The sequence below is a fragment of the Vombatus ursinus genome, unplaced genomic scaffold, assembly GCF_900497805.2.
Source record: "Vombatus ursinus unplaced genomic scaffold, bare-nosed wombat genome assembly UNPS02014781.1, whole genome shotgun sequence".
Taxonomy (NCBI): domain Eukaryota; kingdom Metazoa; phylum Chordata; class Mammalia; order Diprotodontia; family Vombatidae; genus Vombatus; species Vombatus ursinus.
The window spans coordinates 10,197,523-10,223,908 of NW_020954559.1; the positions used below are offsets into that span (position 1 = coordinate 10,197,523).

A 26,386-nucleotide genomic window follows, 5' to 3' on the forward strand; every position below is an offset into this window, starting at 1 on the left:
TTAATACATATAATGTGGATTTTTTTCCTATTGTGTTAGAATAGCATACTTTTTTTTTTATCCTCAGGGGAACAAGGTCCTTCCGGTAGCCCAGGAATTCAAGGGTTTCCGGGATTCACCGCACCTTCCAATATCTCTGGGTTACCAGGTGACAAAGGAGCACCAGGTCTATTTGGACTACAAGGTAAGTTATATATTTGTATTTGTGCTTTGAGATTCTTAGGCAGTTGTTAGCCTACCAGTCTGATACAGGTATAAAACTTTCACACATCTTTCATTTTCACACCATCTTCTGACTATTGTCAAAAAAATGTGACTCAAAAAAAACAAACTTGTCATTTCCTTTCTTCCTAACCACACTTACTTTTGAGGACGTGAAGAAGGACCTCTCACCAACCCAAAGTTCATTTAGAGTACAAAAGTCAATCCTTAATCATGTTTTTACAGCGTATTGACTGCCAGCTATTGTGATGGCAATATCACCTGACCTCTTCTGTTATAGTCAACTATTGACTATTTACACCAGGAGCAGACACTTCCCAAAATCATGGACTTTGAAATAGACTACAGAACACTCTTCCAGTAAATCTGTCTTTCCTAATTGTGACTTATCTAGCTTTGTGTTAAAAATTAGTCTGCATTTCCTGAGCAGCTAACCAGCAAGATGTGAATGTGTTAGATAGCAAAAGGAAGTCAACTTGGTATCAAACATTTATCATCGACAAGGCTGTCTTTTGTACTTCTATGACTATGAGTACCTTTGGGTCTCCCAGATCAATAGAGAATATCATTTGTCTATTTCCTCATGTCTAATTGCTGACGTCCACAGGTTACAGAGGACCCCCAGGAGCACCTGGACCATCGTCTTCCCCTGGAATCAAAGGAGAAGTAGGAAGTCCAGGATTTACGGGAGAAAGGGGACCCAAAGGATGGGCAGGAGATCCTGGACCCCAAGGCAGACCTGGAGTATATGGACTCCCAGGAGAAAAAGGTAATTTTCCACAAAACGGATGAATGTCTTATCTATGTAACAAATAAGATTTGGTCATGAATGGAGAAGAAGGGCGGAGAGCAGATGCAGAGAGAGGATTAAACTGGGGTAATTATCATTTAACATTATGAGTGTAAAGATATTTAATTCAACTCAGCAAATAATTATTACGCATTGATTAAGGTCAAGGCACTATTCTGAGCATTGGGATAGCAGATAGGGACTGGACTTGCAATTTTATTGGCATAGAGAGCTGCTGGTAAAGAACTCCCTCTCCCAATGTAGGTGAGCTTCTTCTCTGCAACCTATGGACTTATTTTTTTTCTAAATGAAGCCATAGGTAGAAGTATTATTTCAGTCACATCCAATTCTATGTGACCCCACACAGGGTTTTCTTGGCAAAGATACTAGAGTGGTTTGCCATTTCCTTCTCCAGCTCATTTTACAGATGAAGAAACTGAGGCAAACAGGGTACCCAGGGTCACACAGTTAGTAAGTGTCTGAGGCCAGATTTGAACTTAAGAAGAACTTGAAACTTCTAAAGCATTGAGAGGGTAATTGACTTTGCCCAGGGTTACACAGCTAATCAGTGTCAGAGGCAGGACTAGGTCTTCCTGGCTCTGAGGCCACCCTGCCTCTCAGAACATTGTGCAGTGACAAAAATGAAACATTTCTTGCCCTTCAGGAGCTTGCATTCTCTCTGGGGGTCATTTCATGTATTCACTGATTCATGTGCACAGATAAGCAAACACCAGATAAATGAAAGAGGGACAGAACCCAAACAGCTAAGGGAATTAAAAAAGGGACCCCAAAGGAGGGGACACCTGAGGTGAGCCATGAAGGAAGATGAGAGTTCTAAGAGGCAGAGGTGAGGTGGGAATGCAGTCCAGACGTGGAAGAAGAGATTGTCTACCATGGCACAGGAGTGGGAGATTCAAGGCACTGTTTGGCTGGCGTAGAAGGTACGTGTAGGGGAGTAATGTCAAATCAGTCTAAAAAGGAAGGCAGAAGCCAGACTGTATGGAACTCTAAATGACATCGAGGGGCTTGTATTTTATCTGAGAGGCAACAGAAAGCCATAGAATTCTTGAGTTGAGAAGTAACATAGCCAGACCTGTATTTTAAGAAGGTTGTTTTGGCAACAGTATTGAGAATGGATTGAAGAGGAGACAGATACAAGACCAGCTAGAAGGCTATGACAGTAGTCCCCTGGAGACGTAATGAGGGCTTGTTCTAGGGTAATGGCAATAGGGCTGGAGAGAAGAGAACAGATGTATGAAAACTGTAGAGATAGAATTGACAAGGTTTGGTAACTGATTGGATATGGGAGGTAAGAAAGAAGTCAAGGACTTTTCTGAGGATGCCAAAAGGGGAGACTGGAAGAATATTGGTACTCTCAACAAAAATAGGGATGAAATGGCAGGTTTAAAGAGGAAGATGATGAAATCCATTTTGGACATGAGTATGAGGTGCCTATCGGACATCCAGGTGAAATTTTCCATTGAGTAAATAGTGATGCAGAACTGGGGAGAGCCATAAGGTCTGGGTACATAAATTTGGGAATTATCAGTACAGATGTGACTTGAATGCAAAAGACCTAATGAGATCACTGAGAGGGAGGGAAGAAGCAAACAGGTGCCAGGGCAGTCTTAGGAGACATCTGTGGTTAGGGCAAAGGAGACTGAGAAGGAGCACCAGATATGTAAAGAACACCAGAAGAGAGAAGATTCATGAAAGCAAAGGAGGCAAGGAAGATGAGGGAGGGTGGGTCAGTGTTATCAAAAGCTGAAAAGAGGTCAAGGATGAGAACTGACAAAAAGTCAAAGCTATTGCTAAATGGAATATAGAATGAATAAGAGATCATTGCAAACTTTGGAAAGAGCAGTTTCAGGTTTTGAAAACAAAATTACCTGTGTTTGAAAAGTGAATGGTAATTGAAGGATGTAGAGAGAACAAATGTAAGAGATCTTTTCTCAGAAGTCAGCTCTAAAAAGGAGAAGAGATATAAGAAGATAGCTGGAAGAGATAGCAAGGTTAAATGAAAGTTTTAAAGAATAGAGCAGACAGGCATATTTGGAGAGAGCAGGGAAGGATCCACTAGATAATGAAAAATTAAAGATGAGGGTGGGAGAAGGAATGATTGAAGAGACAAACACCAGGAGGGAATGGTGGGAGGACATGGATGACGTAGAAGGTTTTGGGGGTTTAGAGTAGAATTGAAGAAGGAGATTGCTCATAATCAACTGTCCCTGTTTTCTTAGTCAAGATACTAGTCTCCTGCTGCGAAGGAATGGTGTAGAAGTTTTGAGGAGAAAATAGTTCTGGAATAGATACTGAGGAGAATGTGCTAGAAGGTTATTCAGGGACAAAAAGAAGGTTTGCTGTCCAGCAGCAAGGGTGCAGTTGAGACTACATTACAAAAAATTGTTGTGGATCCATTTGATGTGATTGTATAACTTCCTCCAGCAGCTTTTGAAAGGATCTGAGCAGGAACAGAGAAGGCAAATGGTGGGAGTAATCCAACTTTGGGGTTGGATATGGGCAGCAATCAGTCAAAAGGACAAGTAATTTAAAAAATAGACAACATTGTATAGCTTAACTGATTTAATATAGGGTCCTGATTTTGAAGGATGGAAACTGAGGCCTGGGCAGAGGTGATGGACTGGAAAAAGAGGGAAGAAAAGAGTAACTGGAGGTCACATTGACATAAAAAAATAGACTTGGGAATGGGGCAGCTAGGTGGCAAATTGGATAGAGCACTGGGCTTAGAATCATAAACTCATCTTCGTGAGTTCAAATCTGAATTCAGACACTTACTACCTGTGTGACTCTAGGCAAGTCACTTAACCCTGTTTATCTCAGTTCATTCATAAAATGAGCTGAAGAAGGAAATGGCAAACCACTCTAGTATCTTTGTCAAGAAAATCCCAAATAGGGTCATGAAGAATCAGACACGACTGAAACAACTAAACAACAACAACAAGGAGTGGGGCAGAGGTGGGGATGGAAAGATAGGAGGTTGTGACCCAGTAGAGGAATTTCAGAATTCTGGCTTACGGAGGGAGAATTGATAGTGAGATCAAAAGCATGGCCATACTATGTCCCTGAGATGGGAAAATGTCGGTTGGGGGAGTTGAGATCAAACATATATAACATAAATGTGCCATTTATATTTGAAGGACCTAAAGGACAGCAAGGACTCATGGGATACCATGGGATAACAGGAAATATTGGTGACAGAGGCCCCAAGGGACCCAAAGGAGACAGAGGATTCCCTGGTAAGTATGTGTCTTCAGGGCTACAACCGATAATTTCTCCAGGGACACTGAAAATGGCAGCAGAGGCCTAAGTCTCTATGTGAGTTTACTCTCTGAGGACCTACAGGGGAAAATAAATAATTTAAGGCATCCCTGTGTATCTGCTGAGTTCTCAATTGTTCCTCATTTCAATTCAACAAGATTTATTGAATGCTTACAGTGTGCCAGGCGATGTAGATAATGGAAATACAAAGATCCCCCCCCAAAAAAAGGAAGTCCCTGCCTTCAGAGAATTTACATTCTTTTGTGGGGAGACAACAAGTACACTTATAAACATATGCAAAATATTTACAGAACAAATATGATGTGATTTAGATGGTGGGTGGTACTGAGGAAGACCAGAGAAGGCCTCCTAATATAGAAGTCTGCAAACCAAGAATCTGTTTTTGGCCTTGCTATTCCGACCACCAATGGAGATAGCTATAAAAGGAAATTAATAATACCTCATCCTGAAATAACCAAATATTAATACTATAGAGGAGATCACATTTGGACTCCACTTTAGAGTCATTTATAGTTCATAGGCACTTAATGAAGATTTGATTGAAAATAAAAGGAAGCAGAGGTGAAACTGTTGAAATTAATTGCTGTAGATAAAAGCATGCTATTATTACCTCTGGGAATCTGATTAACAACACAAGTGAGACTTGCCCAGTCTTTGCTTAAGAAGCCATTTCCCTTTAACTGTGCATTCTTAAACATAACACAATTAGTACTTTGATATGTAGTAATACTATTCTCTCACTCTGCGAAGAAAAGTCCTGATGATATCTGATAGAGGTTCACGTATTCTGTTTGCCAAGTTCTTGCTCAGATAAAGAGAGTTCTTATCTGTCTGGTTCTCAAAAGGTCATGTTTTTCCAAGTACAGCTTTGAGATCTGCTTTTGGCAACTTCCAGTAAACACAGGCTAGGGTTTAGATCAATAGCTAATTTTTCTTATATATGTTGGTATCATTTCCCCCCCTTCCTAGGCACTCCTGGTGCTATAGGATCTCCTGGGATTCCAGGAGTCCCCCTGAAGATTGCCACAGAACCTGGAGTGGCAGGTCCCCACGGAAGGAGTGGGCCCCCTGGAATACAAGGAGAGATGGGTCCCCAGGGCCCTCCAGGTGATCCAGGTAGGATCATGAACTAGAATTGAACTATGGGGGCATGAGGGAAAATCAGGGATGAAATGTTTGTCTTTTTAAAATTCATTTCTATGAGGACTTCACACGCATTACATACCTAGCGTAGTAATTTGTTTTCCATTGATTATTACTGATACTAAACTTGGTGGCTATCCAGGTTTACGAGGACTACCTGGAAAACCAGGACCCCAAGGAAGAGGTGGTATATCGGCCCTTCCAGGATTCAGAGGTGACCAAGGTCCCATGGGTCATCAAGGACCAGTAGGCCAAGAAGGTAAGCAATGAATATGCTTCAAGCATCCCAGAAGATGACATGATTGTTTCTCCCTTATCGACCTTGATCAATTTTGTTTTCAAAAAGTCACTATGCAAATGGACTGATTTATTCTTGGTTTCCAGGTGAACCAGGAAGACCAGGAAGTCCTGGGCTACCTGGCATGCCAGGCCGCAGTGTTAGCATTGGTTATCTCCTGGTGAAACACAGCCAGACTGATCAAGAGCCTATGTGTCCAGTTGGAATGAATAAACTCTGGAGTGGGTACAGTTTACTGTACTTTGAAGGCCAGGAAAAAGCACACAACCAAGACCTTGGTAGGTAGAGTTTGAACCTATCCAGTCTCCATTTTTCTGTAATGTTTCTTCAAAGTCTTTATGAGGTCTGTTCAATTATTTGGCACTGGAAGGGCTACAAGTCAGAGACTGAATGAGGTCTTTCATCACTTGTCAGTTATCTTCCACTGAATCATGGGTGATTACAAATATTTGTAGGTCAAGATAATAATTAATAATGATAATATAAAATTAAACTAAAACAATAAATAAGATAACTGATCATGAAAATAATTAAATCTTTCAAACATCCTAAATTTCATAACAATAATAATGGGGCATAAAATAATTCCCTGCCCTTTTAATACCAAGGTCATCTTCTATGGGTCCATCAGTGGCCTAGTGGCCCCTCTATGCCCTTCTTAACCTTTGATGTTTCCCATTTACATTTTTTCATCTTCTCAAATTTTGGTCCATGTACCACAAATGAGCCATGAGTAATAGAAATAGTTTTCAGTGCCACAGATATCCCCAGGGGGAATTGACTCTGCCCTTTGTGTAAGGCATTCCTGACTTCAGGAATAAGAAAAGAAGACTATACATTGTCACTAGGGGGTGGCCTTCTTTCTTGGTTGACTGTCCTGCTACATAAAGCTAAGAGAACTTGATTTGGACAGGAATGACCAGCTTCCCTAAACACAAAGGAAGACCTATCAAGTATAATTGAAGCTGTCAGGAAGTGCCAGTCTGGCAGGCCAGCTCAGCTGCATGTCCTGACTTCCCCCAGTAGCAAATAGCCTCTTTGAGGGCAGTGACTTTTGTTTTTGTTTTTGTAAAACTGGCACCTAGCACAGGGCCTGGCATATAGTAGGTGCTTAATCAATGCCTGCTGATTGTTCCAGTTGCCCCTCCTTTTCCATGGACGTGGCTTAGTAGGCTGCAGAAGAGTGTGTTAGCTAAATCAGCTTACCTAAAATAATAAACAAAGGCCTTTAGCCAGTCAGGCCAATTGGAATTGCAGAACTAAAAAAATGAATTGAATCCTATTACAAGAGTTACAGTAAGTAAAATGTTATACAAAGGCACAGTAACTTTTCATTTCAAGGACTGCTGTTAACCATCCTAGTGGTATGGTGTGCTCAGCTTGGGTCTCACACATTGTGCCAGTGATCCTTCAGAGGGGCACCTTAGCACAGCACAGTGCCTGGCACATAGGAAGATGTGTTTATTGACTCACTAAATGACCTTGATGATCTTCCTTCTTACTCCATCCTTGTTCTCTATCATTCAGTGTCCATTCTGCCTAAGCAGTAGGACAGGGTCTCTCCTAAACAACCTTATGAATAAGCACTTTCCCTAAGACTACTTGGAAAATAGGCAGCAGACCCAATGAATAAGGCAGTAGGTATACCATGGATCATTTTTTTTAAAAAATCTGTTTCTGCTCTGTTGTTTGGAGTTTTCATATATGCTTGCCAGGGAACTATTTTCATTTCTTGTTTTTTGGCTAGGCAATGGGGTTAAGTGATTTGCCCAGGGTCACACAGCTAGTAAGTGTTATGTGTCTGAGGCCAGATTTGAACTCAGGTCCTCCTGAATTCAGGGCCAGTGCTCTATCCACTGTGCCACCTAGCTGCCCCCAGGGAACTATTTTCTATAGGCCTGTTGACATAGGGAGCCAGAGAACAAGATGACATGGTAGGGAAGGATAAATTTTAGCAAGGATAGGTGGAACATACACAGATTTATCATTTAAAGAAGATTGGCAGATAGGAGACGGAATACTTCTTGAAGAGAATTGCAATGTCCTAAACCATGTTTGAAATCTGGAGCAAGGGAGAATAGTAAGCCCTAGCTTCCGTGTATTGTCATGCCTGGGAAGAATTCCTGCTAACCCAGAGCGGGTCGTCTGACCTCTCGGCCCGGCTTTCCTTTGGCAGGGCTGGCTGGCTCATGCTTGGCTCGTTTCAGTACCATGCCTTTCCTGTATTGCAACCCCGGAGATGTCTGCCATTATGCCAGCCGGAATGACAAGTCCTACTGGCTCTCAACAACTGCGCCACTGCCCATGATGCCCGTGGCAGAAGAGGAAATCAAACCCTATATCAGCCGCTGCTCTGTATGTGAAGCCCCCGCCGTGGCCATTGCTGTCCATAGCCAAGATGTCTCCATCCCCCACTGTCCCGCAGGGTGGCGCAGCCTGTGGATTGGCTACTCCTTTCTCATGGTATGTGATGCTTTTACAGGCTTTTTCTTATGTAGGAGAGAAGCAGCCAAGAACTGGCCTGGTAGGCAGCTGTTTGAATGTGGACTTAGGTAAGCATCTGAAAGAGCTGCCTGAATGTTAGGTGGGTTGTTAGGCAAGAGTGTGGTCGAGTGCAGAAATGCAGGATTTGGAATCAGATCTGGGTTTGAGCCTCAATTCCCCTACTTAGAGTAATCTTAAACAAACCATATAAACTTTCTCAATTTTCTCATCTCTAAAATATGAGAATTAGACTAGATAATCCAAAAGGTTTCTTCTTGCTCTAATCTTCTGTGGTTCTGCTAGCTGTGCTCTGTCTTAGCAAATGTGGAACTAGGGGTAATGACCATGAATTGCCAGGAGTTAGATATGAGGACAAATATCCATATGGTCTACTAGGCTTTTAATAATGATTGAGTAAATACAAGAGTAAATACAATTGAGTAAATACAAGTAAATACTTGGAGCTGGCAGAGACCTTAGAAGTCACCTAATCCAACTCCCTTATTTTACAAATGTGGAAACTGAGGCCCAGACAAGTTTAGTGGCCTGCCCACTTAACTATCGCAGGAAAGTAGTGGGAAGATTTGAAACTACCTTCTTTTACTTCAAATCTTGTCCTGTTTCCCCTGTATAACCCTGTATTGGAACAAGTTACACAGGAAGGAGAGCGTACCTTTGGTCACTCCAAACGTTTAATAGTAAGATACAAAAAGGCAGCCCTCAGCTTTGGCTACTTCAGTTTTGATCCTACTTAAAGGGGAGAGAATAGGTTGCTGGAATTTTTTTTAAAAATTTTTTTTTAAGGCAATTGGGGTTAAGCAACTTGCCCAGGGTCACACAGCTAGTAAGTGTCAATTGTTTGGTCTGAGGTTGGATTTGAACTCAGGTCTTCCTGACTCCAGGGCCAGTGCTCTATCCACTGTACCACCTATCTGCCCCTGGAATTTTTTTTGTTCCTAAAATTATATAATTAATCTAACTTATATATATGTTAACTAACATCTATAATATATAAAATTATATAATTATATAACAATACATAAAATATACATAATAATATATAAAATTATATAATTAATCCAAACTAACAGTGAAGGGAGAAACAGATTAGAGGAAAGAAATGTAATCCTCTATTCCTTAGTGCTGACAACCCCAAATCACTTCTATTTGCAAAGAACATAAAATTTGAAGTGGGCCCCAAGCTAATTAAAACTAGATGAGGATGGAGATCTGTTTAGGGAACAAATAAAATAAGTCTTGATACTCTTATGTCACAGATACATTCTGGTTCAGGGTGATTAGTATGCAAAGCTCTGTACAACAGAAGGCAAACTTTCTGCCTCTCAAGGAGCTTATCATTTGATATTAATTTCAAGGAATTCCAAAAACAATTTCTCTTTCATCTGGTGTCAGCCTCCACAATCCCTCTGTGAAACAGGTAAGGAGCAAGTTTTAAATTTTTTTTTTAATTCCCATTTTAAACTTTTAAAATCAAATGAGCTTCCTCCCTTCTGAAAGACTAATTACATATTATCCTAAGAAAGGTCAGAGCAGCCCCTTTTCTCATTAGCAATTACATTTCAAATTAACATCATTAGAACAGATTAATAGGATTTGCACATTTAATCTTCTGCTTACAACATCCCAATAAAGTGAGCTGGACTGAGTGTTCTTTTCTACAAACAACATGGAGTGATAAGACATGGCAGAGATCACAAAGTTCTCTGATAACATGCTGAGGGAGGGGATGGCTGCATGGTATATGAGGTCTGAAATTCCTAAAATTCCCAGAACTCCGGATAAATTGTCTGTCAAACTTCCAGGTGGATAAATTGAGTTTACTGTTTGCTCTATTTGTGTGTGTCTGTGTCTGCCTTTCTTCGTGGTAGGGTCTTAAATACTAAAACTGTCAGTGATTTTGTCTGTACAGTAACTACCCAGTGATCTTTTCTGTCCTTGATCAAAGTACAGTTCATTGTTGCATACTCATGACTCTTGGCATCATAGACTGATGGCAAAACAGAGATGAACCCACAAAGGGAAGATACAGCAGAGACAAATGGCCCTGAAAATGTTGCTCAACTGGATAGTTGCTAGCTAACCAATGCCATGGAATTAAGTTTGGAGGTTTGCTCACTTAACTGTCACGTGGGAGTAGTGGCAGAATTTGAATTCTGGCCCTCTGACTCCAAATCTAGCACTGTTTCCCCTGCATTGTGCAGGGAAATAGAAACAAATGGAAACATACCTTTAAATCCCATTTTTCTCCTTGGTGATTTTGAGCTAAATCTGTATCCATTTGTCAGGTACCACTAGGTACCCTAATCCCCTACACCTTCAGGGGATTCCAAGAACAGAAATTTAAGGAGGATCACCACTCTCCCAAGGCATATCCCAGAGAAGATGTGAAGAAATTCCACTTACTGTATCCAGTGACCATCATGTAGTCACTAAGACACAAGTGTTCTACTTTGCCTTATTCTAGGGCTTAGTAACCTAGGGTCTTTGGACCTCCAAGAGGATCATGAATAAATTTCAGGAGGTCCATGAACTTAGATAAGGAAAAAATACATCTTTATTTCAAAATAATTGATCTTTTTACAATCCTATATAATGTGTGCATTTTAAAACACTCTACTGAGAAGGGGTCTACAGGCTTCACCAGACTGACAAAGGGGTCCAAAGACAAAGGGTTAAGAACTCACTTTAGTGATTTGAGCCAGGCCTATTCAGCTTCTCTAGAAAAGCTAACAATCCTATGGTGGGACCTTCTCAATTTCATGCTGGTCAGCAGACAAAAGACCATTTTACTTTGCTTCCAAGTTCCTGAAACCTGGTATCGACAGCCTTCAAAGTTGGTGGCTATTAAATCGCGTCCTGTCAATAGAAATGAAATGAGATTGAGATCAAGAGACAATAAACTCTTTGAGGACAGGCACTTTTTATCCTCAGCATTTAGCAAAGTGACTGGAATATAGTAGGAGTTTAATAAATGCTTACTGAAAGCAGGATAGTTTTGAAAGTGACGCTAAAATGTATACATATATTTTTTGGTAGGGGGAGGCAATCGGGGTTAAGTGACTTGCCCAAAGTCATACAGCTAGTAGGTGTCAAGTGTCTGAGGCCAGATTTGAACTCGGGTCCTCCTTACTCCAAGGTCAGAGCTCTATCCACTGTGCCACCTAGCTGCCCCTATATAATTTTTGAAAAGCAAGTTGTGTATATTTCATGGTTTCATAAACTACAATCCTCTTTTCCTGTTCTACCTTATATATGGGAATGTTCCTTTTTTTTTTTAGTATTCATTAAATTCAGAAAAAAAAATTCATTAAATTTCATTAAATTGGGGGGGAGTATTTTTTAAAGTTTGTTGATTGAAAAAGAGTAATACAGCAAAACAAGACCCTTTGTAAAGTTACATTTGAGGGACAGAAATAGCCCCCAGCCTTCCAAGCTAATTATGTCATTTCAAGATTTTACAGAAAACCAAATGAGGCAATAAATGTGTCATATATCAATACATCAATATTTTATAAGTCCTATTTAAATGTCAACTGTTATTACAATTATGCTGCTCTACCCATGGTATATTTGAATGCAATCAGAAGAAGCCAGTTTTTGAAGTTTTACTGTAACACCTAAAATTACTTTAGGGTCTAGGTCCTTCCCTGCTCTGAGATTCATGGTACTTTACAAACATTTCTTTAACCTTACAACATTCTTTTGGCATAGATTATTATTCGGGAATTTGTAGATTTATGTCTACTATCCTTATTCCAAAGAGATGAAAGTTTGTATGTAGACTTTTAAACTATACTGCTAAATATTAGAAACAGAAATACTAGAAAGTTACTAGTCTATTATTTATATGCACATAGTGACAAACAATTCAGCAAAACTAACTAATGTGTCAAAAAATCTGACATTATGTGCACAGTATTCTGAGCCCAGAATCCATCTCCTCTGTAAAAAGGCAAGTGAGACTCCTTTGGTATGATTTGTTTTTATAATTCTCATTATTGCCAGAATTCTCTAAAAAAAAAAAGATGGCATTGATTTGTGGTTCCACCAAAAACATAATAGAAAACCTATTTCCTAGCTATCTTGCTAATATTGAATTTTATCATTTTAAGCTTTTTTTCCAATATTCATACAGTGGTGCCTAAAAGTGCTTTATATTTCATTTATCAGATTATTATAGTTTAAATACATTTTAAAATAATTAACAATTTCCTGTTTTTAAAATTGTTTATATCCTTAAACAATGAGTATTATTTTTCTAAACTTGTATCAATCAATAAAACACTTAATCAATAAACATAAGCACCTACTGTGTACCAGGAACTGTGCTAAACACTGGAGATACAGAAAGAGGCAGAAGATAGTCCCTACTATCAAGAAGCTTGTGATAGATTCAGAATGCTTAAGGTTAATACTACCTAACTTCTCTGGGCATCAACTTCTCCATAAAATGCTAAATCAGAGGGCATTTAAACTTCTTGTGTCATGAACCACTTGGACTTGTAGCAAACCTATGGGCCCCTTCTCAGAACATTTTTTGTTTCAGTTTATTATTTATTTAGTTTTGCATTGATTTTTCAAAAATTTTAAGTTCCAGATTCTCTCACTCCCTTAGTTCCTGCCCTACCCATTGAGAGGGCAAGCAGTTTATCAGTTATACATGTGAAGCCATGCAAAACATTTCCATATTAGCCATGTTGCCAAAAAGGAAAAGAAAGAAAGCAAGAAAAATAAAGAAAGTGAAAAAAGTGTAGTTCAATCTATACTCAGAGTTCATTGGTTCTCTTTGTGGAGGTGGATAGCATTTTTTATTATGGTTCCTTTGGAATTGTCTTGGATCATTGTATTAATAGAAGTAGCTAAGTCTTTCACAGTTGATCATCATTAAAATATTGCTGTTACTCTGTACAATCTTCTCCTGGTTCTGCTCACTTCACCTTGCATCAGTTCATGTGAGTCTTGTTTTTTTTCTGAAATCATCCATCTCATCATAAGCACGATAGTAAAATACTGTTTTTAGGTGCATAAAATAACATACATGGGATTACAAAAGAAACCAATTATATGGAAATAAAGATGTAGGTTTTCCCCATCAAAATTCAAGGACCTCATGAAATCTATCCATTGACTTCCTGGTAGACTAAGACTCCCTACACTAAATGATTTCTAAGGTCTCTGTGATCCCTTGATATCTTACAACAAATAGATGATGAATTTGAAGAATGCCAAACATTATCTGAATGTTCACTATTAATTGACCCTTGAAGTATTTTCAAAGGTGGAGGAAGATGGGTAATTCATGAGTTCATAGATTTAGAGCTGGGAGAGATATTGAAGGTCATGTAGCCCAACTCCTACATTTTAAAATGAGGAAAAATGAAGTCCAACCAAAGTTTAACAAATGACCTGCCTAAAGTCTCAAAGATAGTCAATAGTACAGCTTAAGAGTTGAATTCACATCCTCTGACTCTTAATCCAGCATTCTTCCCACTATACCTCCTCTCATTTATTGGCCTGTATCATTTCTCTCTCTGTTTAAGTCATTTATTTCCTGTTTTGTATTTCATATCTTTATAGATTCTCATCTATTTAAGTTTTCAAGTTGGCGTGAAATTGTACATAGTCATTTCTGATCATTTTCTTAGTTTTGTATTTATTGTGACATTTCCTTATTAATTTCTAATTTTGGTCATTTTAGTTTTCTCTTTCTCTTCCTTAATCAAACTTAATCAATACTTGCTGGTATTTTTAACACCTTTTCCCCTTATGTCCTTTGTTCTTTTATAATCCGTGTTATTAATGTATTGCTTTGTTCCTGATCGCTCTAAATGAAGACTCAACTCCTTGGGTTTCTCTTATTCTTTCTTGTCAATACTGGTATTCAAGAACTACAAATTTAAATCTGAGTGCTGCTTAGGATACATACAATGGCATTTTTCATATTTTCAAACAGCATAACATTTATGTTGTTTTCTTGGAGGTAGTCTTTTTTTATCATTTCTTCTACAACCCCAGTAATAATTTAATAATTTTCATATAGACCTGCATTTATTTTGCCTTATTCTTTACATCTAGCATCATGCTTTTGTCTAAAAGTTTCTGGCTTTCTAAATTTAGCTAGGATTTTTCTAGATAGTCAGTCAGTAAGCATTTGTTAGACACCTCCTTTGTGCCAGGCACCTTGCTAAGTGCTAGGGATGTAAAAAAAGGCAAAAGATAGTCCCTGCCCTCAAGGAGCTCACAATCTAATGGGGGAGACAAGAAGCAAACTATTATGTGCAGGTTATATAAAATATAAATTGGAAATAATAAAGAGAGGAAAGGACTAGCATTAAGAGAGATTGGAAAAGGCTTCCTATAAAAGGTGAGATTTTAGCTTGACATTGAAGGAAGCCAGGGATGACAGGAGGTGAAAAAGAGGAGGGAGGACATTACATGCATAGGAGACAGCCAGAGAAAATGCCAGGAACTTCTCTATGACTGAGAATGTTTGACAATTAATTCAGCAATTAAATTAAATCAAGTGCCTACTCTGCAGAGCACTATGTTAGATGCTAAGAGAGAGAAACAGTTTAGATAGGGATGTATAAATACATACATTATGGTCACTTTTTCCAAATATTGCATGTATATTTGGGAAAATATACATTTCTACATTTACCATTAAATTTTCTCTGCATTAAACCCATTTTGTTCAATACTATTCAAATCTAGAAATTCTTACTTATCTTGTGTTAAATTCTTAGTATGGTATTGAATGTCTTACTATTATTATTTCTATTTTTCTTGCAATACTGTGAACTTTTTCCCTTTATAAATTTAATTGCTACATTATTGGTACATATGTATATTCAAAATTGATAAACTAATTTTCAGTCATGCCTTTAGCAAATTACAATTTTCTTGTTTACCTCTTATAATACTCTTTGGTTTGAATTAGACTTTGTCTAATATCGTCACTGAAACTACAGATTTCAGCTAATCCTAGCATAATAAATTTTAGTCTAACTTTTGTTTAAATCTATGCCTATATGTTAACATTAAATGCTTTCTGTGAATAACATTTATTTTTAATTCAGTCCATAATCTTTTTAAACATTTTTATAGATGGGGGAGGGTCAGTCAATTTATATTTAATCAGAATCATCTGTATCACATAGTAACAACAATAATAATAGCTAGCATTTAAATAGAGCTCTAAGGTTTAAAGGTACTTTGCATGTGTTATTTCTTTTTATCCTCACAACAATCCTGTGAAGTAGGTACTATTATTTTTATTAATTAACATTCACTTTTTTATTTTGCCTTCCAAACTCCCTCCCTCCTTCCAGCCTCTCCCCAACCCATTAGGTCGGAGCTATAGTTATCCCCATTTTTGCTGTTGAAGAAACTGAGGCACAGAGAAGTTATCCTTAATTTATCCATAGTCCCTCAACTATTCGAATGCCTAAGGCAGAATCTGAACTCAGTTCTTCCTAACTCCAAGTCCAGCATTCTAGCCACTATACCACCTAGCAACAAACATCCTCTATAGAACTTCCTACATTCTTTACCCAGTTGGTGTTAATATACTCTGTGTTCCAAATATTTGAAGCAAAAAGAATCAAAAATGGGGTAAGATACTAATGAAGAAACTAGAACCAGGTGGGTCTGGCCTAGAAGCATTCTGAGAAGAATCCTCAATTTAGAGCTGCAAGTTGCATCTAGGTCAACCTAACATTTTACAAAGGAGGAAGCTGAGATTCAGAAAGTGACATGATTTTCCCAAGCTTACAAAGCACTAAATAAATAGCAGAGGCAGAACTGAAACCCGAGTCTCTAGGCACCAAATACAAGGCATCTTTCTACTATCTAGGAGAAGAAGAGAATCTTGAATTGTGATCTTCTCTCAAAATTACTTTGTGGAGAATATTAAAATATATGTATTGTTATTGTTGTTATCACTATTAAGCTCAGGCCACCACATGCCTAGATGAGGTTAGAAATTTTTAAAGGATCATCTCAAATTATAATCATTTTTTTAAGAAAATAGTAGATTTCTTGAGAAACTTTAGACCAATGAACCAGGAATTTTGACTCCTGTGAGAAGTACATTATGGGAAAGACTTAATGTCCATAGCAGCGGAGTTTAGAGGTCCTGAATGGTATGCTGCAATTCTATAAAAAAACCAATCTTTATATGCCTCCAAAATATTCCTTTACTCTTCTGACATGGCACCTCTAAATGATGGAGGAGTCAGCATCAGAGAAACCTTGGAAGACTTGTATAAACTGATGCAAAGTGAAATGAGCAAAACTGGGATGATAATTTACATTATGACATTACACCTCTATTCCACAGGAGAACAATTTACATAATGATATTATACCTCTATTCCACAGCTACTGAAGGACTATCCGAATGACTACTTTTAGAAATTCTTTCCCAAGTTTCAGAACTTGGCACAGAGTTTTTTACTACTTTTGCTTTCAGATCAGAGTGAAATTTGTAGCTCTTTTTGGAGCAATCAGAATCCATTGTAATGGTTTAAGTGACCATGGGAACAAAAACTTTTTAGGAATTCTTTGAAAAATAGAAATTAAGTTTTATTATGAGTCTCTATCAGAGGATATCACAGCATAGGAGTTAATATCTAAACTGTATAGCCAAAATTTTCATGTTCCATGTTCTGAGAATCTTTCCATAATTCCCAGCTTGCTTGACCAAGATTAATGACAGCTATTTTTAGTCAGTTTTGAGATACAAGAATTTTACTCTCTGATCTCCAATGTATTTGCTTAGGGAAAAAAATTAAGAGACCAGGATTAGATGGTTTCACTATCCTTTCTAACCAGGGATATGCTGGTAAATGTTTAATGCAGCTCTCCAGGGAAAAATAATATACAGGACACACTTTTTTAAAATTTTTATATATTTTTCCCAATTCGATGTAAAAACAATTCTTAACATTCATTTTTTAAATTTTGAGTTCCAGATTCTTTCCCTCACCCTCAGCTCCCCCCTCCTTCAGAAAGCAAGCAATTTGATATAGATTATACATGTTCAGTCATGCAAAACATATTTCCATATTAGCCATGTTGCAAAAGAAAACACAGACAAAAAAAAAGAAAAAGAAAATGAAAAATAGTATGCTTTGATCAGCATTCAGACTCCATCAGTTCTTTCTCTGAAGGTGGATAGCATTTTTCATCATAAGTCCTTCAAAATTGTCTTGGAGCATTGTATTGCTGAGAATAGCTAAGTCATTCACAGCTGATCACAGTATACAATATTGCTATTGCTGTGTATGATGTTCTCCTGGTTCTGTTCAATTCACTTTGCATCATTTCATGTAAGTCTTTTCACGTTTTTCTGAGAGCATCCTGCTCATCATTTCTTATAATACAGTAGCGTTCCTTCACAATCATATACCACAATTTGTTCAGTTATTGCCCTCATAAGCATCCCCTCAATTTCTAAATCTTTGCCACCACACAAAAAAAGCTGCTATAAATGTTTTGGTCCATATACATCCTTTTCCTTTTCTAAAAAATCTCTTTCTGATACAGACCAGTAGTAGTATTTCTAGGTCAAAGGGAACGCACAGTTTTGTAGCCCTTTGGGCATAGTTCCAAAAAGTTTTCCAGAATGGTTGGATCAGTTCACAACTCCACCAATAGTACATTAGCAGGACACACTTTTAAATCTCATCTGTATCATTAACATTTTCTCCCATTGTTTTTTTGAAGTCTATACAATAAACAAAATAACAAATCAAGTCCTGATTTGTCCTATTTGCCAATTTCTGAGGTGTGAAATGGTCACTCTGAAAATTAGCAGTCAGCTTTTAGGAGCCAGTTTAAAGGGGCTTGAAGTTCTATATGAAGGTCCATGAAGTTCTAAAATGATGCCAACTGACTCCATATTTCTTTCCAACTTTATGACAAGATGTTCTCTTCCTCACTTGCCATCTTACAAGGTTAATTTTTTTTTTTTTTTTTTGCTTTTGTGTTCCCTTCCTATAGCATACTGCGGCTGGGGATGAGGGTGGCGGACAGTCACTGGTATCTCCTGGCAGCTGTCTAGAAGACTTCAGGGCCACACCTTTCATCGAATGCAACGGAGGCCGAGGAACCTGCCACTACTTTGCCAACAAATACAGTTTTTGGCTCACCACCATTCCAGAGCAGAACTTCCAGGCCTCCCCCTCTGCAGATACCCTCAAGGCAGGGCTCATCCGAACTCACATCAGTCGTTGCCAGGTCTGCATGAAGAACCTATAACCCTTTCCCAGGAGGCCTAGTGGAGAAAGAGAGCAACATACTTCTTTCTTGCCTTGACATTGCTAAAGAGAGTCAATTTTGGTGCTTAACTTATTACCTCAGATGCTGAACAGATTGATTTTTTTTTAAACTAAAGGAATTTGGCACCAGCACTTACACCAGTCATTTCTCTAATATTAAATAGACTCTTGCCTGTCTAATTTTATCCCCATTTCAAAATAAACCCTCATCTTTTTTCTAACACTCTGACCCTTCAAACCAAGTAACCACTAATAGATGAACTACTACCAAACATGTCACACTGGGTAAGCAGATAACACTATGTTGAGCTAATTCAATAATGTGTTTTATATACTTATTATGTACACACATCATACTTTCCATTGCAGCTGAATATTAATAAAGTTGTGCTCAATTAATGGAATCATGCAAGGTGGAGCAAGAAAATTAAAATACATGGTCTGAATTGGTAGAAACTCCCAGGAAGATATAGTCTATCCTCCCACATTACTACAACCTGGCCGTTGTAGAGTAGGAATGTCAGTGTCTTTGACCTCTGAGCTTACTTACCTTTTGGCCTTTTTGGACTGAAAAATCACACTGTGCAGTAATTTCTAGCCAACATGATAGCTTTATAAAAATAATTCTCCTTATACTCAAATTCTAAATACATTCTTTTCACACAGAAAATATTTAAGTTGCCTGTATGTACCTGCACCAGGGTGAACAGTGCTTTTTTAAAAGTTTTTGCCTATTTTCATGTAACTTGTCAATAGTTCTTCTTGCCACATAAACATAAAATTGGGCAATAGAAAATCATAAGGCTACAAAATTAAAAGAGACATCTTAACTACCATTTAGTCTAACTCACGTATTTTACACATATGAAAACTGAGGCCTAGAGAGGGAACCTGACTTTTTCCAAGGCCACACAACAGAGCCAAGATTGGAATCCAGAACTCTGACTAATGTTTCAGTAGTCTTTCCCTCCATGCTGTCTCCACTTTGAGACATGTTTATTACCAACAATATCTTTTGGAAGGATGAACTTCTAAAATTTTAATTTGTGTCTTCCACTACCACAAATTATCATGAAAATGTTGTGTTTCATTCCTTTTAGTAATTTGTGCTTTTTATGATTGTTCTACCTTGGCTGTAACTATAACAAAATAAAAGTGTTCCTGATTTATTTTCTAAATCCTAAATTGTTGACTGTGTTTGATTTTCTGGTATTTGTAGATCAAAAAATTTACATAAATACATGCAGCATAGTACATTTGATATTTAAAGAGATTGGTGAGCCTATAAACAAGCTCCTATACTTACTAAGAAAACTCCCTCTCTCTCTCTCTCTCTCTAATGCTTTGATGCCTAATATACGACCAAGCTTAGACTATATTCTATATCTCTGGGCCACAGTTTTCTTTTAAAACTACTTATCAATTCTACTATAGTGCCATTCACAAAAATGTATGTGTATGTGTGTGTGTGTATGTGTGTGTGTGCATGTGTGTATGTGTGAGAGAGAGATTGAAAGAGAAAAACTGAGAGACATAGACTGAGATGCAGAAAGATTGAGAGACTGAAACACAGATTGAGAAAGAGAAAGATTGACAGAGAAAACTTAAGACAGAATGAAAGACAAAAAAATGAGAGAGAGAGATTAAGAGACAAAAAATGAGAGGCATAGAGAGATTGAGAAAGATATAGAGATTGAGAGAGAGAGAACGCTGAGACAGACAAACAGAGAGATAGGGACAAAGAAAAGGTGGAAGGGACTTGTTTGTTAAAATTTGTTGCTTGTTAGAATTTGTGAGAGATGTTCTAACCATTACCAATGTGAATTTTTTGGGAAAAAAGCATAATATACTGCCAAACTATTAGCACAAGGGTGGGGAACCTGTGCCCATGAAACCACATGTGGCCTTCTAGGTTCTTGGGTGCAACCTTCTGACTGAGTCCAAGTTTTACAGAAGAAATCCTTTTGTTAAGGGGAATTTGTTCTGTGAAGTTTGGATTCAGTCAAAAGGCCGCATGTGAGGACCTAGAGGGCCAAATGTGGCCTCGGAGTTACAGCTTCCCCACCCCCGTTTTAGCACCAGAATTCTTTCCTATGCATAGCTCTGGCCTATAGCAATGGAAAGTCATTAATTAATCCTTTTACTATACACATGAAATTAATGTAAACGTAAAATCAGACAACACTAATATATTCATTGGAGGGAATAGAGTCTTAAAAAGTATAAACAGAGTAGTTGTTTCTGTGAAGAACACCAAGATAAGTTTTTTATTTTTCCTTTTCTTAAGTTTTAGTGATGCATTACTGCTGTTTTTAAATATTGCTTCTTTCATCATACCTCCTACCAACCCAAAGAGGGAAAAAAAAGAGCCTTCCCTTGTAATAAATTTTCATTGAAATACTCACCCAGGCACACAGCCCTAATGATAGCTTCTTTTGGTCCTGATGCTTTGAAATAATTTCAAAGAACATTATCTTCAGCCTCTAAAAGAAAAATTTGTGTTAAATCTCTTCAAAGAAAAAAATCTATTTGGCAAAATAAATAAGGGAATTGACTGAGCTTCTTTGCCATTGTATTTTGAGTTGATGGAGCAACTCTCCAAGGGATCCCATCAAAAACAATATTTGCTCCTAATTTCCCCTAAAGTAGGCACAAAAAAAATTTGGTCAAACATTTTTGCCTCTCTGATTCTTAGATTTTTGATGTCTGTTGTGGTCCAGCTCTTAGCACATTTTCTGGCTCACAGTAGGTGCTTAATAAATGCTTGCTAACTTTTTTTTTGTGAAGTAATTGGGGTTAAATGACTTGCCCAGAATCACACAGCTAGTGTTATGTGTCTGAGTCAAATTTGAACTCAGGTCCTCCTAACTCCAAGGCCAGAGCTCTCTCCACTGTGCTACCTAGCTGCCTCATGCTTGTTAATTTGACTTGGTTCATAGTTAATGGGAATAGTGCTCCATTCAAAAAGCAGTTTCAGCCTTAAAGCTTGAGTACATAAGGTCAGAAGCACAAGATCAAGATTATGCTTGAACTTCTAATTACACGAAAGAGTTGGACTACAAAATGTATACTTAAAACGATAAAATCCCACTGACCCAAAGTTGTAAATTTATGCAACTTGTTTATGCAATTTAAAATAACTGTTAGATCAGAGGTTCTTAACTTTTTTGTGTCTGTTTGATGACGCCTATGAACCCCTTATCAGATTAATGTTTTTAAATGCATAAAAAGCATAGAGTTACAAAGGAAATTATATTGAAATAGAGTAAGTAGATGGCATAGTGGGTAAAGTACCCAGCCTGCAGTCAGGAAGACTCATCTTCTTGAATTCAAATCTGGCCTCAGACACTTACTAGTTGTGTGACCTTGGGAAAGTCACTTCACCCTGTTTGCCTCAGTTTCATCATCTGTAAAATGAGCTGGAAAAGGAAATGGCAAACCACTCCATCATCTCTGTCAAGAAAAACCCAAATGGGATCATGAAGAGTCAGGTATGACTGAACAACAACACAGTTGTAAAAATATTTTTAGAAAGAAAACAAGCTCATAAGCCCCAGATGAAGAACCCTTGGGTTAGAGGACTAAATGTCCCATTAAAAACTTTGTAAGCTCTGAATCTGGCCATCCAAAAGACAGGTCTTTCTGGTCCCCTATGTTTTTGAGTATGTGAAGTTTTGCTAGAATAGGATCTCGACACCCAAGGAAAGCCTTGAGAATGATAGTTTACCCTGACTGAAAGCTAAGTAATTTGTGTCATGTTTACTATGGAATAGATTCACAAAGTTTGGAATCACCCGTCTCCCAAATCTGTTTCACAAAACTGGCAATAAAGTCCACTTACTGATCCTGAACCAGGATGCAGGAGCAGCAAATGTGCTAGGTGAGAGGTATAGCAGGTATACAAAAGAAAGTACTATTGAAATACATGCACAAGACAAGCAGGACAACTTTGAAAATTGAATCTTAAATTTATTGTAATTGAAAAGCATGCTGTAGATAGTATGGAAGCCAGATGGTGCAAGGGGATAGAATGCCAGACCTGAAGTCAGGAAGACTCATCTTCTTGAATTCAAATCTGGCCTCAGAAACTTAAAATGAGTCTTTCTGACTTCAGACCCAGTACTCTATCCCCTGCACCACCTAGCTACCCAGCCTGGCACAGAGTAGGCACTTTAAAAATGCTTATTGACTTGACCTAATAAACCAATTGTTCATTATTTGCCATTCTGAAGATCTAAAACAGGTTGGGGCAAGAAAAAAAAAGAAGAGTGTTGATTTCTTGGGAGTGATGAAATGAATTTATTTTAGCAGGGGAAAGATCACAAAAATGTTAGAAGGCATGAGAAGGTAAATTTCTCAGAATTATAGATATAATTGGAAGGGGTCATCTAGTTGAATATCCTCATTTTACAGGGAGAAAAAGGGCCTAGAGTCGGAAGTGACAGAGCTGACATGTGAACCCAGCTCCTCTGATTCCAAATTCAGCGTCTTCCACTGGTTCTATGCTTCCTGAATTCAAGGGATGCAAAGCCTTCATCCCAGGCAAATGGTCTGCTGGGAATACTTAGGGAAACAGTCATTTGTCTCTCTGCAGACAACTATACTGCAGGAAAGAGAAGTTCTTAGCTTGGTTCCAGTGGGAAAGAAGCAGGAAAACTGCCAAGCTAAAAATATCCAGTATAAACAATCAATTAGGAGCAAAGCTTATAGAGAGTGTGATGTTGAAGGAATAAAAGAGAGAGAAAAAAAATAGACTTATTCATGCTCTACACCTATGTGGCTCAAGCCAACACAAAGACATATGTTAAGAATCTGCTACATACATAATGCAAGGTGTTATGGTTGTGTTCTGCCTGTGTGTGGACAGAAAACTGGCCTTGGAGGCAAAATAAAACTGAATTCAAATCCTGTCTCAGATACATCTTCACTGTGTGACCCCTGAAAAGTCTTTTCATTTCTCGGTGCTCTAAACAACTCTCTAGATTACATAAATTGCAAATAAGTTGCTAATCTGTGTAGGAAATCTCTAGCCCAGGAATTTATTGGCACTGATAAAAATCACAGGTCTGGGCCAAAACAAGATGTGCATTCCCATTGGAGATGCAGAGACTACATTGAAACTTAGCACATGAAATTAAAATGGCCCATAAGTATTTGGAAAGTAGAAAAAGAATAAGAGAACATATGAATTAGCCAATCAGCAAGAATTTATTAAGCTCCTAGAACCACTGTCCTAGGCACTGGTGATACAAAAACATTAGATTGTGAGCTCCTTAAGGGCAGGGACCGTTTTTTGGCACATGTTGTTGTCGTTTCAGTTGTGTTCATGACTCCCTTTGAGAACTTTTTTTGGGTGAGACAGTTGGGGTTAAGTGACTTGCCCAGAGTCACACAGCTGGTGAGTGTTACATGCCTGAAGCTGGATTTGAACTCAGATTCTTCTGACTCTAGGGCCAGTGCTCTAACCACTGCACCACCTAGTTGCCCCCTCTTTAGGGATTTCTTGGCAAAGATACTGGAGTGGCTTGCCATTTCCTTCTCCAGCTCATTCTACAGATGAGGAAACTAAGACAAATATGGATATGTGACTTGTCCAAGGTCACATAGCTGGTAAGATTTGAAGTTAGGAGGATAAGTCTTCTTGATTCCAGGTCCAACACTCTATCCTGCTAACTCCTCCTTTTTTGGCACATAGTAGGAGCTTAATAAATGTTTGGTGAGTATTGACTGACTGACTGATCGAAATAGTTACTGCCTGCCCTCAAGGGCTCATGTCCTATCTGAAGACATAACCTAGAGTGAATGAAGATGGATACAGTACAAGTTATGCAGATTTTTAAAAATTATTCAAAGGAAAAGAAATGCTTTTAGGTTGACTAAAAGCTTGAATATAATAGTCAAGTTGTATATTTGCTTTTATCAAAGCCTTCGCAGGGAAGGGTTTTTTTCTTTCTTTTTTAGCTCCTGTCTCTTCAAAAAGTCGTCTTTCCTCTAAACCCAACCATTGATATTAAGCATTCTGCTCCCCTATCTCATTCTGTCAGGCTCACAAAAAGCCAGCCGGTGTTGGAGGGGATGGTGGTAAATAACTTCTCTAAATACAGAAAATAGACTTTACTGCCAAATGCAGGGAAACCCATTACAATCCTCTTGGGGACCTGAAGCAGTGATCTCTAATGGAGTAGAATGTCCCTCTCCAGGTTAAATGTTCTCTCGGTATACTTACAGTTAGTGCTCCTTGGACCAGAATGGCTCTGCTTTTTGTTGGACTTTTATGAAGAAGCTTGCTTACTGGAGTTGAAAGTTGGGCTCTCTAGTTGAGAATCACTTTTTGGCAACACTTTTGGACAACTACATGAGGACAGTGTTTTGAGATGTCACATATCACATTTAAATACATTAAAGTTATACATGGGTGCCTGTCCAGAGAAAGACAGAGAAAGATAGGCAGAGACAGAAACAGAGACAGAGAGCAGGGATGCTAAACCTTTTTTATGACCTAGATTTCTCTATCAGTCTGTTGAAACTAATGGATTTCATATGATTTACAGGGAAGTCAATTCTATTGAAATTGTTATCAAAATATTTTTTAAGTTCACAGACCCCAGATTAAGAACCCTTAATATACAAAGTGTCCCCAAAGTCTTAGTAAAGCTTTAATAGACACTATCAAATACTGTCTATTAAATAATAAACTATTAGTATCTATCAAATAATGGACTGTTAAATAGTCTATTAAATAGTATCTATTAAATATTAAAATAGGGCCTATTAAAACTTCACTAAGACTTTGGGGACATCTCGCACAGACATACTGTATATATTAGTGTATGTCACACAAAAATGTAGAATATATGTGCATATATGGATTGTGCGGGATGGTTTGCTATACACTTGGGTATAAAGAAATCTTGATGTATAAATTCCTTCTACAGATGCAAATCTGTATAATAAAAAGTCTCTGAGAGTTACCTGGGACACTTAGAGATTAAGTGACTAGCAGAGGGTCACATAATTAACGTGTCAGAATCAGAACCTGTACCCAGGTTTTCTTGCACATATGAGGCAGCTAGGTGGTGCAATGGATAGACTCCTGAATCTGGAGTCAGGACCCCTAGATTTAAATCTGACCTCAGATGCTTACTAGCAGTATGATCCTGAGCACATCACTTAACCACTGTCTGACTCAATTTCCTCATCTGTAAAATGGGAATAATAATAGCACTTACCTCCCAGAGTTGTTATGAGGATAAAATGAGATAGTTATAAAGTCCTTTGTAAACCTTAAAGCACTAGATAAATGTTAGCTATTATAGAAGTCTGTATAGTCTTATACACTCCCTGTATGTAGCACCTATTCGAATTGAATGCATTCAGATATAAGTAATTTCTCATGTGGCTGTCCAGAAGTTTCACTGGATAGTAATTCTCAGTACCTAGGACAGCATCTGGCACCTACTAGGCACTTGGTATGTCAATAAACATTCATTAAGTGCCTGCTGGATGCCAGGCACTGTGTTTAGCACTGAAGATACAAGGAAAAGTAAGACAGCTTCTGTTTTTGAGGCACTTTTGAGGTTCAATGAGGGAGACACTATATAAAGAACTATGTCCAGACAAGTTATATACAAGATGAATTCAAAATAATCAATAGAGGGAAGGCACCAGAATTAGGAGAGGTAGAAAAAGGCTTCAGGATTTTAGCTGGGATTTGAAGGAGGCAGGGAAGCCAGGAAGCAGAGATAAGGAGGGAGAGCATTCCGCACACGAGGCACAGCCAGTGAAAATGCCAATAGGCGGGAGATGGGAATGTTGATTAATTTGTTTCTAACTCCAAAGTCAGCC

The 26,386-nt window shown here is 38.1% G+C and overlaps 1 protein-coding gene across 2 annotated transcripts in view; it reads left to right on the top strand.

Moving 5' to 3' along the window:
• Positions 1 to 19,726, top strand: part of LOC114046109 (collagen alpha-2(IV) chain-like) — a 287,529-nt gene extending 267,803 nt beyond the window's left edge. For both annotated transcript variants that reach the window (XM_027866363.1, XM_027866364.1), the window contains exons 41-48: positions 68 to 184; positions 830 to 991; positions 4,171 to 4,269; positions 5,282 to 5,428; positions 5,598 to 5,714; positions 5,840 to 6,031; positions 7,930 to 8,216; positions 18,264 to 19,726. In XM_027866363.1, the coding sequence (XP_027722164.1) occupies positions 68 to 184; positions 830 to 991; positions 4,171 to 4,269; positions 5,282 to 5,428; positions 5,598 to 5,714; positions 5,840 to 6,031; positions 7,930 to 8,216; positions 18,264 to 18,521 (1,379 nt within the window). In that variant the 3' untranslated portion in view covers positions 18,522 to 19,726. The remainder of the gene's footprint in view (positions 1 to 67; positions 185 to 829; positions 992 to 4,170; positions 4,270 to 5,281; positions 5,429 to 5,597; positions 5,715 to 5,839; positions 6,032 to 7,929; positions 8,217 to 18,263) is intronic.
• Positions 19,727 to 26,386: the final 6,660 nt, after the last annotated feature.